The sequence below is a fragment of the Pelecanus crispus genome, chromosome W (genome assembly GCF_030463565.1).
Source record: "Pelecanus crispus isolate bPelCri1 chromosome W, bPelCri1.pri, whole genome shotgun sequence".
Taxonomy (NCBI): Eukaryota; Metazoa; Chordata; class Aves; order Pelecaniformes; family Pelecanidae; genus Pelecanus; species Pelecanus crispus.
In genome coordinates this window covers 527,757-546,478 of record NC_134675.1, presented here as the reverse complement: position 1 = coordinate 546,478, position 18,722 = coordinate 527,757, and the positions used below count along the sequence as shown (strand labels likewise).

The 18,722-nt window shown below is 43.5% G+C and overlaps 1 protein-coding gene across 2 annotated transcripts in view; it reads left to right on the top strand.

The window, feature by feature from the left end:
• Window positions 1-18,722, top strand: part of LOC142596545 (transportin-1-like) — a 64,853-nt gene that overhangs the window by 16,757 nt on the left and 29,374 nt on the right. For both annotated transcript variants that reach the window (XM_075725731.1, XM_075725730.1), the window contains exons 3-7: window positions 7,601-7,750; window positions 12,226-12,332; window positions 13,440-13,573; window positions 16,051-16,132; window positions 16,843-16,965. In XM_075725731.1, the coding sequence (XP_075581846.1) occupies window positions 7,601-7,750; window positions 12,226-12,332; window positions 13,440-13,573; window positions 16,051-16,132; window positions 16,843-16,965 (596 nt within the window). The remainder of the gene's footprint in view (window positions 1-7,600; window positions 7,751-12,225; window positions 12,333-13,439; window positions 13,574-16,050; window positions 16,133-16,842; window positions 16,966-18,722) is intronic.

Sequence of the window (18,722 nt, the reverse complement as noted above, 5' to 3'; positions counted from 1 at the left end):
CCAGTGCGAAAGTCTAATGGGGAGTGGAGACTAACAGTGGACTATCGCGGCCTGAACGAAGTTACGCCGCCGCTGAGTGCTGCCGTGCCAGACATGCTAGAACTTCAATACGAACTGGAGTCAAAGGCAGCCAAGTGGTGTGCCACAATTGATATTGCTAATGCATTTTTCTCCATCCCTTTGGCAGCAGAGTGCAGGCCCCAGTTTGCTTTTACCTGGAGGGGTGTTCAGTACACCTGGAACCGACTGCCCCAGGGGTGGAAGCACAGCCCCACCATTTGCCATGGACTGATCCAGACAGCACTGGAACAGGGTGAAGCTCCAGAACATCTGCAGTACATTGATGACATCATTGTGTGGGGCAATACAGCAGAAGAAGTTTTTGAGAAGGGAAAGAAAATAGTCCAAATCCTTCTGAAGGCTGGTTTTGCCATAAAACAGAGTAAGGTCAAGGGACCTGCACAGGAGATCCAGTTCTTAGGAATAAAATGGCAAGATGGACGTCGTCAGATCCCAATGGATGTGATCAACAAAATAACAGCTATGTCCCCACCAACTAGCAAAAAGGAAACACAAGCTTTCTTAGGCGTTGTGGGTTTTTGGAGAATGCATATTCCAAATTACAGCCAGATCGTAAGCCCTCTCTATCAAGTGACCCGGAAGAAGAACGATTTCAAATGGGGCCCTGAGCAACAACAAGCCTTTGAACAAATTAAACGGGAGATAGTTCATGCAGTAGCCCTTGGGCCAGTCCGGACAGGGCAGGATATTAAAAATGTGCCCTACACTGCAGCCGGGGAGAATGGCCCTACCTGGAGCCTCTGGCAGAAAGCACCAGGGGAGACTCGAGGTCGACCCCTAGGGTTTTGGAGTCGGGGATACAGAGGATCCGAAGCCCGCTCTACTCCAACTGAGAAAGAGATATTGGCAGCGTATGAAGGGGTTCGAGCTGCTTCAGAAGTGGTTGGTACTGAAGCACAGCTCCTGCTGGCACCCCGACTGCCGGTGCTGGGCTGGATGTTCAAAGGGAGGGTCCCCTCTACACATCATGCAACTGATGCTACATGGAGTAAGTGGGTTGCACTGATCACACAACGGGCTCGAATAGGAAACCCCAGTCGCCCAGGAATCTTGGAAGTGATCATGGACTGGCCAGAAGGCAAAAACTTCAGAATATCACCAGAGGAGGGGGTGACACGTGCTGAAGAGGCCCCACTGTATAATAAATTGCCAGAAAATGAGAAGAAATATGCCCTGTTCACTGATGGGCCCTGTCGTCTTGTGGGAAAGCATCGGAGGTGGAAAGCTGCTGTATGGAGTCCTATACGACAAGTGGCAGAAACTGCTGAAGGAGAAGGGGAGTCGAGTCAGTGTGCAGAGGTGAAAGCCATCCAGCTGGCTTTAGATATTGCTGAATGAGAAAAGTGGCCAGTCCTTTATCTCTATACTGACTCATGGATGGTGGGAAATGCCCTGTGGGGGTGGTTGCAGCAATGGAAGCAGAGCAACTGGCAGCGCAGAGGCAAACCAATCTGGGCTGCCGCATTGTGGCAAGATATTGCTGCCCGGGTAGAGAACCTGGTTGTAAAAGTACGTCATGTAGATGCTCACGTACCCAAGAGTCGGGCCACTGAAGAACATCAAAATAACCAGCAGGTGGATCAAGCTGCTTGACTGACGCCCGAAAGCCATTGCCAGAAGGAATGCGGCGACCCAGCCGGAGCTCCCGCACAAACATGCAGCCGTCCAGGTCTGGCTGCAGGGAGTGCCTGAGCCTGTCGCTTGTACCGGAGGGCAGCACAGACAACAGCTGTCTTCAGTGTGACCAGGTGAATGGTCTGCTCAGCCTGGTGGCAGAGCTGAAGGAGGAGGTGGAAAGGCTGAGGAGTATCGGGGAGTGCGAGAGGGAGATAGATTGGTGGAGCCGCACCCTACCATCCCTGGGGCCAAGGCAGCAGGCGGAGGAACCACAAGGAGCGGAGGATCCCCTACCCTCTTGCCACCAAGCAGAAGGAGGGGACCTAAGAGACAGCGGGGAATGGAAACAGGTCCCTGCTCACGGCAGCACGCAAACCCCCTCCCGGCCTCCCTCACCTTCCCAGTTGCCCTTACACAACAGATATGGGGCTCTGGAAGTTGAGGGCCAGGCAAATGAGGATGTAGGTGAAGGTCTGTCCAGGGGCTTGCCTAGGGCGAGTCAGTCAGCCCCACGCATTATGAGGGTAATTAAGAAAAAAAGGAGGGTAATTGTCGTAGGCGAATCTCTTCTGTGTGGAACAGAGGGCCCAATCTGCCGACCAGACCCATCCCACAGGGAAGTCTGCTGCATCCCTGGGGCCCGGGTTAGGGACGTTACTAAGAAACTCCCTTTTCTGGTACAGCCCTCTGATGATTGCCCACTGCTGGTTATGCAGGTTGGCAGTGATGAGGTTGTGGAGAGAAGTCCAAAAGCAATCAAAAGAGACTTCAGGGGACTGGGACGATTGGTTGAAGGATTGGGAGCACAGGTAGTGTTTTCCTCAATCCCGTCAGTGACATGGAAGAATACTGAAAGGAACAGGAAAGCTCAGCTGACTAACAAGTGGCTCAGAGGCTGGTGCCTCAGTGGAATTTTGGTTTTTTTGCTCGTGGGGAGGTTTACACGGCACCGGGCCTGCTGGCGACACATGGAGTTCAGCTATCTCCAAGGGGCAAAAGGATTCTCGCTCATGAGTTGGTGGGGCTCGTTGAGAGGGCTTTAAACTAGGTTTGAAGGGGACATAACCAGGCTCACTAGAGAGGAATCCAAGGGTGGCATGGCAACGTTGGGGGTGAAATCGATAGCCCAGCTCAAGTGCATCTACAGCAATGCACGTAGCATGGGCAACAAACAGGAGGAGCTGGAAGCCCTTGTGCAGCAGGATGGCTATGGCATAGTCGCCATCACAGAAGCGTGGTGGGATGACTCTCATGACTGGAGTGCTGCACTGGATGGCTATAGGGTCTTCAGAAGGGCTAGGCAAGGAAGGAGAGGCGGTGGGGTGGCTCTGTATGTTAGGGAGTGTTTTGACTGTGTAGAGCTTGACAGTGGTGATGACAAGGCCGAGTGCTTCTGGGTAAGGATGAGGGGCAAGGCCAGCAAGGCGGATGTCCTGTTGGGAGTCTGCTATAGACCACCCAACCAGGATGAAGAGGTAGATGAAGCATTCTGTACGCAGCTGGCAGAAGTCTCACAATCGCTAGCCCTTGTTCTCATGGGGGACTTCAACTTGCCGGACATCTGCTGGAAATACAACACAGCAGAGAGGCAACAGTCTCGGAGGTTCCTGTAGCGTCTGGAGGATAACTTCCTGACGCAGCTGGTAAGCGAGCCTACCAGGGGAGGTGCCTCGCTTGACCTGCTGTTCACAAACAGAGAAGGACTGGTGGGAGATGTGGTGGTTGGAGGCCATGTTGGGCTTAGTGACCACGATATGATAGAGTTCTCGATTCTGGGCGATGTAAAGAGGAGGGGCAGCAAAACTTTTACCATGGACTTCCAGAGGGCAGGCTTTGGCCTCTTCAGGACGCTGGTTGGGGGAGTCCCTTGGGAGGCAGTCCTGAAGGGCAAAGGGGTCCAGGAAGGCTGGGCCATCTTCAAGAAGGAAGTCTTAAAGGCCCCGGAGCAGGACGTCCCCGTGTGCCGTAAGATAAACCGGCGGGGAAGAAGACTGGCCTGGCTGAACAGGGAGCTTTTGCTGGGACTCAGGGAAAAAAGGAGAGTCTACCGCCATTGGAAGAAGGGGCAGGCAACTCGGGAAGAGTACAGGGATGTTGTTAGATCATGCAGGGGGAAAATTAGAAAAGCAAAAGCCCAGCAAGAAGTTAATTTGGCCAATGCTGTAAAAGATAATAAAAAATGCTTTTAGAAGTGCATCAACAATAAAAGGACAGCCAAGGAGAATCTCCATCCTTTGCTGCATGTTGGGGGGAACAAGGACAAGGAAAAGGCTGAGGTACTTAATGCCTTCTTTGCCTCTGTGTTTAACAGCCAGACCAGTCATCCCCAGGGTATTCAACCCCCTGAGCTAGATGATAGGGATGGGGACCAGAATGGAGCCCCCATAGTCCAGGAGGAAGCAGTTAACGACCTGCTACACCACCTGGACACTCACAAGTCTATGGGGCCAGATGGGATCCACCCGAGAGTACTGAGGGAGCTGGCAGAGGAGCTTGCCAAGCCACTTTCCATCATCTATCAAAAGTCCTGGTTGACAGGGGAGGTCCCTGATGACTGGAGGCTTGCCAATGTGACGCCCATCTACAAGAAGGGCCGGAAGGAGGACCCGGGGAACTACAGGCCTTTCAGCCTGACCTCGGTGCCGGGAAAGATTATGGAGCGGTTCCTATTGAGTGAACTCAACAGGCATGTGCAGGTCAACCAGGGGATGAGGCCCAGCCAGCATGGGTTCATGAAAGGCAGGTCCTGCTTGACCAACCTGATATCCTTTTATGACCTGGTGACCTGCCTGGTGGATGAGGGAAAGGCTGTGGATGTCATCTACCTGGACTTTAGCAAAGCCTTTGACACACTCTCCCACAGCATTCTCCTAAGGAAGCTGGCGGCCCATGGCCTAGGCAGGTGTACTCTTCACTGGGTAAAAAACTGCTTGGGTGGCCGAGCCCAGAGTGTAGTGGTGAATGGAGTTAAGTGCCGTTGGCGTCCGGTCACAAGCGGTGCTCCCCAGGGCTCTGTTTTGGGGCCAGCCTTGTTTAATGTCTATATCAATAATCTAGATGAGGGGATTGAGTGCACCCTCAGTAAGTTTGCAGATGACACCAAGCTCAGTGGGAGTGTCGATCTGCTGGAGGGTAGGATGGCCCTGCAGAGGGACCTGCACAGGCTGGACTGATGGGCCGAGGCCAACTGTATGAGGTTCAACAAGGCCAAGTGCCGGGTCCTGCACTTGGGTCACAACAACCCCATGCAACGCTCCAGGCTTGGGGAAGAGTGGCTGCAAAGCTGCCTGGCTGAAAAGGACTGGGGGGTGCTGGTTGACAGCCGGCTGAACATGAGCCAGCAGTGTGCCCAGGTGGCCAAGAAGGCCAACAGCATCCTGGCTTGTGTCAGGAATAGTGTGGCCAGCAGGAGCAGGGAGGTGATTGTCCCCCTGTACTTGGCACTGGTGAGGCCGCACCTGGAATCCTGTGTCCACTTTTGGGCCCCTTGCTACAAGAAAGACCTTGATTTGCTGGAGCGTGTCCAGAGAAGGGCAACGAAGCTGGTGAAGGGTCTGGAGCACAGGGCTGATGGGGAGCGGCTGAGGGACCTGGGGGTGTTTAGCCTAGAGAAGAGGAGGCTGAGGGGAGACCTTATTGCTCTCTACAACTGCCTGAAAGGAGGTTGTAGTGAGGTGGGTGTTGGTCTCTTCTCCCAAGTAGTTAGCGATAGGACAAGAGGAAATGGGCTCAAGCTGTGCCAGGGGAGGTTTAGGTTGGATATTAGGAAAAATTTCTTCACGGAAAGGGTGGTCAAGAATTGGAACAGGCTGCCCAGAGAGGTGGTGGAGTCACCATCCCTGGAAGTGTTCAAAAAACGGGTAGATGTGGCACTCTGGGACATGGTTTAGTGTAGTCTACCCTTGATTGGTTTAGTGTGGACTTGGTAGTGTAGGTTAATGCTTGGACTGGATGATCTTAAAGGTCTTTTTCAACCTAAACCATTCTATGATTCTATCATATCTGTGTGTATATATCAAGACAGGGAAAGTGGTGGGGATTAATTAGAACACATTGGAAAGGGTAGGACCTGTGTGTGATGTAGATGGTATAGAATAAGGGGTGGATCCTGTCCTGGTTTCAGCTGGGATAGAGTTAATTTTCTTCCTAGTAGCAGGCACAGTGCTGTGGTTTGGATTTAGTAGGAGAAGAATGCTGATAACACACTGATGGTTTAGTTGTTGCTCAGCACTGCTTATGCCAGTCAAGGACTTTTCAGCTTCCCATGCTCTGCCAGGGGCACAAGAAGCTGGGAGGGGCACAGCCAGGAGAGTTGATCCAAACTGCCCCAAGTGCTATTCCATACCATGTGATGTCATGGGCACTATAGAAACTGGGGGGGGGTTGGCCGGGGAGTGGCTGGGTGTCAGTCAGTGGGTGGTGAGCAATTGCATCGTGCGTCACTTGCTTTGTATATTATTATTTTTTTCCTTCTTTTTATGTCCTATTAAACTGTTCTCTATCTCAATCCACAAATTTTGCTTTTTTTTCTTAATTCTCTCCCCCATCCCACTAGGGTTGGGTGGGAGGGTGCGAATGGCTGTCTTGTGTGTAGCTGCCTACTGGGTTAAACCACAACAGCCCCCCAATAAAGGTGTCTTTTTTTTTTGTTGTTGGTTGTTTTTTTGTAAGTTGGAGGTATTTAGCCAGCTGTTTGTAGCCTTTCCTTAGTATAACTGAAGAGCTCAACGTAGTCTGCTGCAAGGGGTATTTCTTTGTATGCTTTTGTTAAGTCATACTCTCCTACTCAGTGATGTTTGCTTTGTTGTTTCTCATGTCAGATCTAAGTGTACTTTAAAATGGCAGTATCAAGCATCCCTGTGTGGTGTTTCCCTAGAGAAAGGGAAGGTGTTGCTAGCGTGATTTCTGAATGCGCTTCTGTCTACCTAGCAGTACTTGACTCAGTGCAGTTCTGAGGTGCTTGAGCCTAGTGTTTGTTTCACCATGCCTTTTCATCCTCTATTCCTTGGAATATAACTTCCTGGATTGCTAAAAGAACTGGGATGAGGGTAGTGTTTATCCATTCGCAGACTGTGATATAATGATTATGAGCATGGTTCATATTTTGCTGTGTTATTCTTGTGATATTGGCAAATTTAAATGTTAGGGTGAAACTCTTTTTAAAGCAGAACTGCTCTGTCTGCTGACTTTAGTCTCAGAGCTTAGAAATAAGCTGTCATTTTGTGTCTTTTAACTAGTGATATGGATTTAATATCTACAGATACTAGTCATTATTTTTGTCACATTTTGTGTCACTGTTGTGCATGAAGATTTCTGATCTGTTAATGAGAAATTGGCTGTCTCTTAAATGAGCTAAAACCAAAACATGAGGATGCCACCAGAGCAGTGTCATATGAGAAGCAGAAGATGAGAATACGGTAGACACACCTTTGTGAGTTTCCTAGCAGAAAAAGACCTTTTTTTGTGATGCTGGGCTTTTAAGTAGCATAAGCATAAGACTTCTAGCTTAAACTGGTATGGTTTACTGTCATGTCAGAAGCAAAAATGGGGATGTTTCAAAACATTTGGTATATCTGAATATATATGCATACATGTATAGGTCTTGTTATAAAGCTGGACTACTTTGTTTCTCTAACTGGTACACTTCCTTGCTAGTAAGGCTTCCTCCCCTATAATGCACAAATTAATTCACCAAGACAAAAACCTTCTCTCATTTTTATTTCCTAATTTTTATTTCCCCCTTCCCCCCTCCCCCCAATTGATGAGCATATTTGGAAGGAGAGGTAAGGAAATAAAGATTAATATCTCTCACTATAAGCTTTGATCTTGTTGCATTGTTCTAGAAATCTGCTTTATCCTCCGAGCTGTTCGAAGTTTGAATGTAAATTATTTTCTGCTGCAGATGAACCGACACGTTCCTTGAGTGGTCTCATCTTGAAGAATAATGTAAAAGCGCATTTTCATAACTTTCCAAATGGGGTAACTGACTTCATTAAAACTGAATGTCTGAACAACATTGGTGATTCCTCCCCATTAATTAGAGCTACTGTAGGTAAGTTGACTCTTATTGCTGTCTTCTGCACACTAAAAATGTTAATGATATAAGTGAGAGCTGCACTACTGAGAGTTATTAAACTCCTAAAACTGTTTGCTTCTGATAATTGTCACAACTGCGCCATGTTTTTATGCTGATATTAATCTTCACTGTGAATATATGTCACACTTATTTTTGCTTCTTATTCTCTTAAAACTGATTTAGCAGTTCAGTTCATATCTCTTGAAATATATATAAACTAGGGTTGCCTGTAATTGGAACAGTGACATAAAAGATGCTGTCATGACAATTACACTTTTGTTTTTAACAATTTCTGACATCCCACTGGAGTCTGTTGTCTCATGTGTTTACTGCTCAACTGCTGTACTTGTTGATATCTCACTTGACAAATGTGAAATCTAACAGATTCTGTAATACTGATTTGTAATTAAGGTCGTTACAAATCAAAGACCACCTTTATAAAGATTTTCAGTTTCCAGTTTCTAACCTTGCAGCTTAGTGTGTTGGTGAGAAGGAAAGGACTTGTTTAACTGACAGCTGTAGCCCAAACCTGTCAAAAAGCTGCAAGCTACTAAACTGATTATTTCTTTACTTTGATTATTCTTCTGATGTCCTTGTTTCTGTGTCTGTGTTGCAGAGAAAGGCACAAAGGCAAATCTCTGGTGTCTTCTGTTCCCTGCTGGCTAACTAAAGAAGCAGGCGGGTGGGAAATATTTCACATTTGAAAGGAGATGAAGCTCATTAGAAGCCCATGTAGATTTCTTTTAACATGAACATAAGTGCCTAAAACTTTATTTTATATGGCTGTTTCCTCATTGTTCTTAAAACCTTTTGCAAAGCTTCAAATGCTCTATTGCCTCTTTAAGTTCTTGATAGTCATAGAATCATAGAATCATTTAAGTTGGAAAAGACCTTTAAGATCATCCAGTCCAACCATTAACCTAACATTACCAAGTCCAGACTAAACCAATCAAGGGTAGACTAGACTAAACCATGTCCCAGAGTGCCACGTCTACCCGTTTTTTGAACACTTCCAGGGATGGGGACTCCACGACCTCTCTGGGCAGCCTGTTCCAATGCTTGACCACCCATTCCGTGAAGAAATTTTTCCTAATATTCAATCCAAACCTCCCCTGGCGCAGCTTGAGCCCATTTCCTCTCGTCCTATTGCTGACTACATGGGAGAAAAGACCAACACCCACCTCACTACAACCTCCTTTCAGGTAGTTGTAGAGAGCAATAAGGTCTCCCCTCAGCCTCCTCTTCTCTAGGCTAAACACCCCCAGTTCCCTCAGCCGCTCCTCATAAGCCTTGTGCTCCAGACCCTTCCCCAGCTTCCTTGCCCTTCTCTGGACACGCTCCAGCACCTCAATGTCCTTCTTGTACTGAGGGGCCCAAAACTGGACACAGGATTCCAGGTGCGGCCTCACCAGTGCCGAGTACAGGGGAACAATCACCTCCGTGCTCCTGCTGGCCACACTATTCCTGACACAAGCCAGGATGCTGTTGGCCTTCTTGGCCACCTGGGCACACTGCTGGCTCATGTTCAGCCGGCTGTCGACCAGCACCCCCCAGGTCCTTTTCAGCCAGGCAGCTTTCCAGCCACTCTTCCCCAAGCCTGTAGCGTTGCATGGGGTTGTTGTGACCCAAGTGCAGGACCCGGCACTTGGCCTTGTTGAACCTCATACAGTTGGCCTCGGCCCATCAGTCCAGCCTGTGCAGGTCCCTCTGCAGGGCCATCCTACCCTCCAGCAGATCGACACTCCCACTGAGCTTGGTGTCATCTGCAAACTTACTGAGGGTGCACTCAATCCCCTCATCCAGATCGTTGATAAAGATATTAAACAAGGCTGGCCCCAAAACGGAGCCCTGGGGAACACCACTCGTGACCTACTGGACTTAACTCCATTCACCACTACTCTCTGGGCTCGGCCACCCAACCAGTTTTTTACCCAGTGAAGACTACGCCCGTCCAAGCCATGAGCTGCCAGCTTCCCAAGGAGAATATTGTGGGAGACGGTGTCAAAGTTTTTACTAAAGTCCAGGTAGATGACGTCCACAGCCTTTCCTTCATCCACCAGGCGGGTCACCAGGTCATAGAAGGAGATGAGGTTGGTCAAGCAGGACCTGCCTTTCATGAACCCATGCTGGCTGGGTCTGATAGAATCATAGAATTGTTTAGGTTGGAAAAGACCTAAGACCTAAGAAAAGAAAAGATCATCCAGTCCAACCATTAACCTACACTACCAAGTCCATACTAAACCAATCAAGGGTAGACTAGACTAAACCATGTCCCAAAGTGCCACATCGACCCGTTTTTTTGAACACTTCCAGGGATAGTGACTCCATCATGTCTCTGGGCAGCCTGTTCCAATGCTTGACCACCCTTCCCTTGAAATTTTTCCGAATTTCCAGCCTAAACCTCCCCTGGCGCAGCTTAAGCCCATTTCCTCTCGTCTAATCGCTCACTATATGCGAGAAGAGACCAACACCCACCTCACTACACCCTCCTTTCAGGCAGTTGTAGAGAGCGATAAGGTCTCCCCTCAGCCTCCTCTTCTCTAGGCTAAACAACCCCAGTTCCCTCAGCCGCTCCTCAGAAGGCCTGTGCTCTAGATCCCCCGATTGATCTGCACTTGCCTGTTGAGTTCACTCAGTATGAACCATCTGATATTTATTTGTTTGTTTGTTTGTTTATTTTTGTCCCCACCAAAGTGTCTCTTCATCATTTAAAAAAAGGAAAACAAAACAAAACAAAAAACCCCCAAAATACAAAACCCAACCAACTAGCACAACATTAAATGGCTTCTCTGCAGATCTTTACAGAAAGCTTGTAATGACATGTATGGCCTGAACCGCATGTGTCTCTCTTGCAAGGGGACGATGGCTTCAAGTCGCTTCTTGCCTACACATCTGGAAGTGTTTCCTCCTAGGTTATCCTCTTGCTGTCTAGGATAAGCCTTTTTGAAGAACGTTTAAAGTAGTTTTCAAATAGTCTTTCCTTTAGCTGTGAAAGCTTGCACATATAACAAGTACAGACAGACCATTTGTCATCTTCTGAAAACTTCTAGGATCTTGAAAATATTTTAAACCAACTCTTTTCCAAAATTACCAACCCCTTTAAGACTTATGACTTCTCTCACATGTTGGTCCAGAGGAGTTCCAGGAATTTCATTCTTAGGTTTGTTTCTCAATTTGTGTTAATTCTACAAACCTGTGTCAGATCTAAGTCAAAGAGACAATTTTGCAATTTAAGTACTTTGTCTAGGAGGCAAGAACATTCATTCAGTTTAATTTTTTTTAAAAAAGCAGATCATTAAGATCCAGCAACAATAAAATATGTATTTTCTTTTAATGCATCTGATATTCTTTGCAGGACCGTAATATTCAGGAGATATAGTCTTTAAGACTCCATAGAACTCCATAGGCTTTTGGGAATCTTTTCTATTCAGTTGCAATTATGAAGACAACTGGATACAAACTACTTCTGGAGCTGTAAAATTATGTTTTACCTCTGTCTTCATTTTTGCCCTCTGTCTTCTTGGGTTCTCGGGCCTTATTGCATCAAAGGAAACACAATACAAAATATCTGTGTGTCTTGCCCAGAATGTCCTTTGCTCTGTAATGTTGTCCTGTATTCTTGTATATTTAATAAGAATTTTAACATTTTATTCCAAAGAAAAAGGATATATGGTGATTAGCTCAATGAAAAAGCTTCAGAAAGCTTTTTTTCATCACTTGTCACTTGGGAGATTACTAGTTGAGGCAAAATGGACTCATAGTTGGTCCTAGTTCATAAGCAGCCTTCCCCATTTCTGTCACCTAATTGCTTTTTCCTGGGATTTCTGTATGTGCTGGAAATGGAATTAGTGACTCTTTGGGCCATACTGTCTGTTTGCTGGATCTGAATCAGCCAACCCCTACAGCTGATCACTGGATGACCTGCCATAGTGTGTAAGCTCTTAGGTGTCTCAGTCTTAGAATGCGTCCTTAATGTTTTGTATAAACATAGTAAAGTTGTGAACACAGTTTACCATTGGGTTATAAGTTTATTGAATGACAGCTTCCCATGTTCATGCTTTTGTATCATAATAAAGAGGAGGTGACTTGAGGTGGATACTCTAGGTTTACTGGAGGTCAAGATTTGTACAGTTTTTAGTAAACTTAGAGCAGAACCTGCCCTGCAGTGTTTGGGCATGATTATTTCCTTAACTGGAATTACTTTGTGCTTAACTTCTCACATCTGAGCCCTTCATGGTAGCAGGAAGGAACAACCTGCCTTTGTATTTCAAAGCCCTTCAAATACCATTTGTAATTAAATGTACTTCCTCTTTTTATGCTTGTCAGCTCTTAATAAAACAAGAAATTTCTTAACTCCTTAGATCTTTGAGAGGAGTAAAATGAGAAAAATTAGTGTGAAACCTGTGAAGATATACAAGATCTCGTTTCCTTTATTCCTCTGATTCACTTAGGCATTCTGATAACAACCATTGCTTCGAAAGGGGAATTGCAGAATTGGCCTGAACTCTTACCAAAGCTTTGCAGCCTGTTGGATTCTGAAGATTACAATACCTGTGAGGTAAGGAGACTTATTTTGAAATGGATTATCATCTAAATTTGATTATTTCTTGTCTCTCTTCATAGGTACTGTATAGATGTATTGTATTTTGTGTGTGTGTATGCATGTATATAATCTCTTCAGAGAACAGTGGCTCAAATTTGATACTTTTTATTCTACCTGCATTCCATGTTCTTAGTGTTCATTCAAATGAATTTGTTTTCTCTGCATAAAAGCAGAATAAGACTGTAGATGGGTAGTCATAGCATCTCAGCTGAGAAGTGTCCTAAAGTTACCACTTTGTGATGCCCAGTCTTTTAGGCATCATCAAGTTGACCCTGAATTTTCTCTTACTAAAAAAGTAGTGTTGTTCATTCTTCTTATAACTTAATCTGGAAATGTGATCTGTCACTGCTATATCAGGTTAGTGTGAAATGAATTTTTTTGTTCAGTGTTTATGAAGGAAAATAAATAAATACCAGCTCAACTGTTTTAAGCTATGGAGAGAAAAAAGTATTGTCTGATTTTTAAAAAATAAAAATCTGTGATCACACAATTTTAATTACTTGATGCTGTCTTCATAAGCGTATAAAGCATTTTGAATAAAATAATCCTTAGAGATATGACAGTGGTCCAAGATGTCATGCTGTTATGTAGTGTTTTAGTGCTTTCTTACAAAAAAGAAAAAAAAAAAAAAACAAACCACAACACTTGAAAATGAAACTCAAATTGACCATCATGTCCAGAGTTTTGTTTTGCCCTATAACAAACCATTAAAGGAAATAAAATTGTGTATGAAATTAATTTGGATGCTTCTGCAACTTGTCATTTATTTTTCAAATAAGATCTTGTTTAAGCATTTTTAAAAATATGATTGAATAAATGAGCATTGAATGCTAAAATTCAAATTACCACTTCTTTATTATAGACTCATCCAGCTTGAGAGCTTACAGATGACAGTATAAAGTGCTTAAATAAAAAGCCTTTAAGGGTGTTTTAATTTAACTCCATATTTAGTTAGCTACATTTACTGTGGTGTTGTACTAAAATTACCTGTTCTGTACAAAACCTGAAATGTTGCTTTCTTCAAAATGTAAAAGAAGAGTTTTTTTTTTTTTTTTTAAACAGGGTGCATTTGGTGCTCTTCAGAAGATATGTGAAGATTCTGCTGAAATTTTAGATAGCGATGTATTGGACCGACCACTCAATATCATGATACCTAAATTCTTGCAGTTCTTCAAGCACAGCAGTCCAAAAATAAGGTAGGTTTAGGTGTTGTACTAAAGTTACCTGTTAAAAATTTATTGACATGAGCAGTGAGGTTGATATTTTGTAGATCAGTTTAAAACATGCTTAGTCTTTTTTTTTTTTTTAATGATCCTGCATGCGTAAATGTGAGAAGGCACAGAGATTTCATGCATCAGTAATTTCCACGCTTATCTGCTTATTTAATAGATCAGCCTTACCTCTTTATACATCTTCCAAATCTAGAATCTGTCTGACTTTGAAAATCAAACTGTTCCTTTTAAGATTTTGCATATTATTATGAAAATTTCAATGCAGTGGTTAGAATTTCATATTCTGATTAGAAAGAACTATCTTGCGTTCATTTTGTAATGACCGCAGCAATGGGAGAGTAAAAAATTATTTGCTGATAATAGTTTCTGAGTTCTTGCAGAAAAATATTTTTCTGCTTTAACTGCACCAAAATTAGAAAGCTCTTTATCTTTCAGTTGGATCAAATTAAATGGGTTCAACATCTTTTTACTTTAACACAGTATTAATTCTCCAAAGTAACAGAAGTATAGGATAGAAGATAAATTCCAGAATTAACTTGTTCTTGCTAATATTTATCAACAAGAACAGTAGCTTTTATCCTGAAATGAGCCAGCAATGTGCCCTTGCCACAAAGAAGGTGAATGGTATACTGGGCTGGAGTGTTGCCAGCATGTGAGGTGATCCTTCCCCTCACCCTCCAGGTGAGGCCACACCTGGAATACTGTGTCCAGTTCTGGGCTCCCCAGTACAAGAGAGACATGGAGCTACTGGAGAGAGTCTAGTGAAGGGCCACGAAGATGATAAAGGGTCTGGAGCCTCTCTCCTATGAGGAAAGGCTGAGGAGAGCTGGGACTGTTCAGCCTGGAGAAGAGAAGGCTCGGGGGGGGGGGCTCATCAAGGTATATAAATACCTGAAGGGAGGGTGCAAAGAAGATGGAGCAAGGTTCTTTCCAGTGGTGCCCAGTGACAGGATAAGAGGCAACGGGCACAAACTGAACCACAGGAGGTTCAGGAGGTTCCCTCTGAACATCAGGAAACACTTTTTCTTACTGTGGGAGTGATCAAACGCTGGCACAGGTTGTCCAGAGAGGTGGTGGAGTCCCCATCCTTGGAGATATTCAAAAGCTGTTGGGATGTAGTCCTGTGCAACTGGCTCTAGGTGGCCCTACTTGAGCAGGAGGCATTGGACAAAAAGACCTCCAGAGGTCCCTTCCAACCTCAACCATTCTGTGTGATTCTGTGAAATGTGTTTTTGAACTCCTGTTTGAAAAATATATTGAAAGATTCTACAACTTGGAGGCGGCAATTATTGCCAACAGTAGTAGATGGTGAAGACTAAAAGGAAGAGTATAACTAGGAATATATCGTGATAGGATTTAAATAAGATTTAGAAATTCACCTAAAATAGATGTGCACTAAGAAAAATATATAACCAAGCATGAACTTGCACTTGTGGAAAGATAAGCTTAATACTTCATTGGAGCTGGGAAAGATGGAGAAAAACCTCCTTTTTTTCCTTATCACATTAAACGGAGTCTTTCACTTCTTGTATGCTGTGATGTTTGTGGCTTTGAGATAGTTAAACCAGTTTCAACTTTAAAGCAGATCACATGCTGACCCACAGCCTGGTTTCAGTACAGAATGATGAAGTATGAAGAATATTAGTAGTATCAATAAAATACTTTATATTTAAAATCTGTCAAGAGATGACTTTTGAACACTGTTTTATGAGACTGTCTTCCAAGAAATGTCTGAACAGACTTGACGTTTGGAGATACGTTAGTAAAAATACTTGAATGGATCTTCAAAGGCTTTTAAAGGTAGTTTTGCCTTGTGCCTTTACTTACGTAATTTGGCTTTTGTATCTCTGAGAATGAAAAAGACTTTTAAGTAATGGCTTTGCATGAAGTGGAATAGGAGAACCAATTACTTTTAGTATGGTTCTACCACAAGTGTTTTAGTATGTATCCTAATGCAAGTGTGTATTTGTTCTAAGCTACAACTATATTACTGATGCATATTGGTCTCATTAAATGCTAAAAATATTGTAAAGGTAGTTGGATATTTAGCAACGAAGAAGGGCATGCTAAGATTTCACCATGTTGACTTGTATGGAATTGTTAATATCAGAGAAGATCGATAATCATAATATACTGAAAAAGAACATCCTTACATACTGTTCGGAACAAATGTGTCAGGTATAGTCATCCTGCTCTGGTTTTTATTTACTGAATACTTAATTTTAAGTTATTTATTAGATATATCAGAGTATAAGGTGGTACTTAAAAATGTGGTTTAGTAATTTTTCTTGGTAACAATATAGATGTGCAGATTTGTTCCCTCTTGCCTCTAGAAGATGCTTGGACAATGTGACTTGCTTCCTAATGTTTTTGATGCCTATGTACAGTTTAGAAAATGTTTAAGTCATGAAAAATGTGTATTTTAACTGTTCCATTTGTAGGTCTCATGCTGTTGCATGCGTCAATCAATTTATCATCAGCAGAACTCAAGCTCTTATGTTGCACATAGATTCTTTTATTGAGGTGAGTGTGCATTCTTGGTTGGGGGGGTTAAGTCAAATTACATATCTGATTTATCAAGAGCTTTGAATAATGTTTTACAACCACCACTACCCCCAAACTCCACATTGCTGGCTTCCCATTCTTAGCTTCAATCCCCATGGATCGAAGTTCATTCTGTATGCTTATGCTCTCCCAGCCCAAAAACTAGTATTTTGAAAGATGCTTCCTTTTCATAAATAGAGGAAACTTTTGTTGCATAAAGGTACTGGCAGCAGTCTGTCACTTACCTGTGATGGAGAGTTCAGTACAGGGATCATCATGTCACTGAGTCTGGATGATGGGTCTCTCTGAATACTACTACCGAATGTGGAGTAGAAGGGTGATATTTTGGGTTATCTAGAGTATTTTATTTGCTGCTGTTATGTACTGAAGGAGTTTTCTAGCTTCAGAACTTCATTAATGTTTAGGGGAAAAAAAAAATAATTCGGGAAATAATGTTCTTGTATCTAATGTACACATGACCAAAACACTGGGTAACAATACACATTGAGAGTCTGAAGAGTTCATTTGCTAAACCGTATGTCTTTAAGAAATAATATGGTATTCTGAGGTGTGGGGTGGGAGGGTACAGAAGTACATGTTTGCATACTTTAGTTTGACAGTAATGTCAATTTAAATATAAGTTGAACTAGATGAATTGAGGCTTTTCAACTGGTATTACATTCCAACAGAACCTTTTTGCACTGGCTGGTGATGAGGAGCCTGAAGTACGCAAAAATGTTTGCCGTGCTCTGGTAATGTTGCTGGAAGTTCGAATGGATCGCCTGCTTCCTCATATGATTAGTATAGTTGAGGTGAGTCTCATTTCCCAGACTGCATGCTGAAACATGTTTGGGGTTGCAGAAATAATAACAAATTAAAAGCATTCATCAGAACAGTTATGTTACTCTTGCACTTGCCTGCTCTTCGTTTTCCTCTTGCGCTTGCCTACTTTTCATTTTCCTTCAAGATTGATGTTGTGAAAGTTTCTTTTTAGCTAATTGCCAACTTGATGCTGTATTTGACAGCCAAGGCATGTGGCAGTTGTTCATTCTTCATTAAGTTAATTGATCCTGAAATGGCCAGGATCAGCTATATCATGGAGCAGCCAGGCATTGCCTGACCACAAGTGAGAAGATCATGTTAAAAATCTTAGTTCTAGGGCTGATACTGCTACAGTTTACACATTGAAGCTGTCACCTGTTTTGGATCTTTTGACCACAACAAGGATAAGGAATGTTATTTTATATAGCTGAAATGCTCTTTGAGCTACTAATGAAGTTACCTGCCATTGCATTCAGTTGTAGAATAGTAGTAGTTAGTGTCATTTGATAGTTCCTTTATCATTCTAGATTAGTGCAGATTTGCCTACCAGAGGACCAATCAGCTGGTTTTTGTCTGCTCAACTGTTTGAGTTGTAATTTCCATGTTTCTGGGAAATACTGGCAGTTTCTAGGTAGCCTTTACATATGCTACTTGCTAGACTGGAAATATAGCTAAGATCAGTATGTTTCTTATGCAGATTTCATGTGGACAAGTGGGTCATAACCCAGTGTCAAATTCCATAAGGACTAGGTCCAGACAACATGAAGAAGGTGTTCAGGTTTTTTTGCTCCTGGACAAAGGCATTAGAGAGACATAAAATTGAAGTGACCTGTGACAGCCTTGGCCTGCTGTCTAGTCTTCCTCTGCGTTGTCTGGAATTCCATGACACCAACCCTGGCAGACATGTTCTCATGTAACACAGGACAAGTAGCGATTTTTGGTACTTGATGTGTTTTTTTTTTTTTTTCTTTTGGTTGGTTGGGTTTGGGGTTTTTTTGAGAGAGAGAATAAAGCTTTGGAGATTATATTGTCAACAAGTGATAACTTATCTGGCTCTTCACCCTCCTAAGATCAGTAAGGAACTTCTGGACTTTGCAGGTAGAAATGATGTCACCAACCAGAAGAAGATCCAAGACTGTATTCTCATTGTATCCAGTATTTTGTTGTTGGGAAAACTATTACTAGGCTGCTTCTCTACAAAAGACAGTAGTAGTGAATTTTTGTTCTATAACAAAATTTAGACTTTTTTTCCCCCAGTTTTGGGACTACTGTTACTGATTTCCCCAGTTCTTGAAGCTTGAATACCTCCAAGCTGAATGCTGCTGATGGTGGCTGCTCTAACTGAAGGAAGTCTTAAAAAGAGAGAAGCTTGTATCCACATGATGGTTTTTTTATGCTTATGGAGAATCACTTTTAAAGTAGTTAACAATATTAATGATCCAGTAGTGATTCTAAGACAGAAGGTCTTGGCCAGCATCATGCTTTTGAAGCAGACAGGTTTAGTATTAACTTTCTTGCCAAGTTGGAATGGTTGAGTTTGGATTTCAGTGGGTTTTTTGAGCATGTACTTCCAGGTGAACAGAAGCGGATGTGGGTTTTTTTTTTTTGTGGTGAGGTTGGGTTTTTTTCTCCTTCTTTGTCTGAGAACATGACAACAGGATATGTCAGGAGTAGACTGACCTAACAGATTTCAGTTATTAGATTTCACTTGTATGTTCATAGAGCATATTTAGCCAAACACATGGCT